Genomic DNA, 1,552 nt, shown 5'->3' with positions numbered 1-1,552 from the left:
ACATGGCCAGCCGCCGTGACTACGCTGTAAACATCGCCATAGCAGACACTTGGTTGGTATGGTGGGAGAAAAACGGCCTGCGAGTGGTCTGAAACAAATGAGAAGGGAAACGCATTTTAAATAGAGCACCGTCTCTTTGTCGTGTAACATGATACTAAATTTTAATATCAATTGAAAGCCAATGAGTAACAAATGGGAGTAATTGAAATATTATTATTATTTTAATTAATTTTTATTTATTATGAATATTCCATTTTTATATTTTAATGAATCATTGAACATCCTTATTATTTGAAAGGAGTTAGGGAATATTTTTAATTTTTTCATGCATTATTTTATATATAATATACATCGTATATTGGATTTAAATTTTTTGTTTATTAGACATATATTTACAATTATTTTTTTTTATTCGAATTGGCTTTCGTTGTTTTTATTTATTGTAAAAATGAAATATTGTTAAATTGTAAAATATTAGAAACATTTGGTATTATAATACGTTATAAAAAAATATGTTATTATTGCTAATAAATTCGCCCTAAAAAGAATTCGAAGGACGAAAGTAAGCTATTCTTAATATTAATATCGCAGGTCAGGTGTAGATTTCTTCGAAAAACTACTTATATTTTTTGTATTACAATATTTAATTATTAAGATTATTAATATTTACATTTGTACATGATTGAATGCACTGTATAGGAAAAAATTAAAACGGACAATCGTAAGTACTTCATCATGGCCATATGTCCGAATTATAATTATATCTCGTGATCACATACGGATAAAAATTGTCCATTTCAACTCAAGCACATAATTGCCTTTCACTTCAATAATTGTCTTTTACATCATTAAATTAAAATTTATTACACTTTCCTCCTCCATTTGTAAACTAATGTTCTAATTACGATAGGAGGTACATTCCTATCTCAATGATTGTTAAGCCTCTCTTTTTTTTTTATTTTTCATAAATACATTTGATGCGATCATTAAGATAGCTGCCACTTTGCACTTTTTAAAACCCAATTATATATGCGTTCATCGCATATCATTCACGTTGCCCTTCGACGTAAAAGAACTATGCTATTATACAATTTAATCGCAGGACCGAGACGCAATCCCAATAATGATACCAAATCCTCTTGAGTTAACATTAAAAATGCTTCTCCATCTATATTCTGTGAAAATAAAATAAAAAATTAAGCATAACTCAAATTATATAAAATTTTTTTTTTTTTTTCTAATACATACATGTTGTCTAAAGATATTTCCAATTTCTTTACAATTAGGGACGCTCTGTATAAATTTAATAACTTCTTCATTCGACCACCTTCGCGGATTTGTATTTTGTTTTGCTACTACCCTGTTTAAAGCATTACTATGTTTTGCCCATATATGTGGAGCATCCGGTAATGGATTGTATCCAGGATTATAAACAGATTGATATAATTCCGTACGCAACTGTTTATCAGGCATATTTGCGGCATAAGGTATAGTATTTAACGATGAATCACCATATGAATTTGAAAGAGAATATAAAGGTTCCTCAGAAATC

At 28.7% G+C, this 1,552-nt stretch overlaps 1 protein-coding gene across 1 annotated transcript in view; it reads right to left on the bottom strand.

The window, feature by feature from the left end:
* Positions 1-620: 620 nt before the first annotated feature.
* The window catches only part of LOC102677534 (lethal(3)malignant brain tumor-like protein 3), a 9,203-nt gene continuing 8,271 nt past the window's right edge, over positions 621-1,552 (bottom strand). Inside the window, 2 exon segments of the mRNA XM_031512350.1 lie at positions 621-1,175; positions 1,249-1,552. The exon segment at positions 1,249-1,552 is cut by the window's right edge and continues 68 nt beyond it. Of these exon segments, the coding sequence (XP_031368210.1) occupies positions 1,050-1,175; positions 1,249-1,552 (430 nt within the window). The 3' untranslated portion in view covers positions 621-1,049.

The sequence above is a fragment of the Apis dorsata genome, unplaced genomic scaffold, assembly GCF_000469605.1.
Source record: "Apis dorsata unplaced genomic scaffold, Apis dorsata 1.3 scaffold_416, whole genome shotgun sequence".
Classification (NCBI taxonomy): Eukaryota; Metazoa; Arthropoda; class Insecta; order Hymenoptera; family Apidae; genus Apis; species Apis dorsata.
The sequence above is the reverse complement of the archived record's forward strand: the minus strand, read 5'-3'. Positions and strand labels throughout refer to the sequence as shown.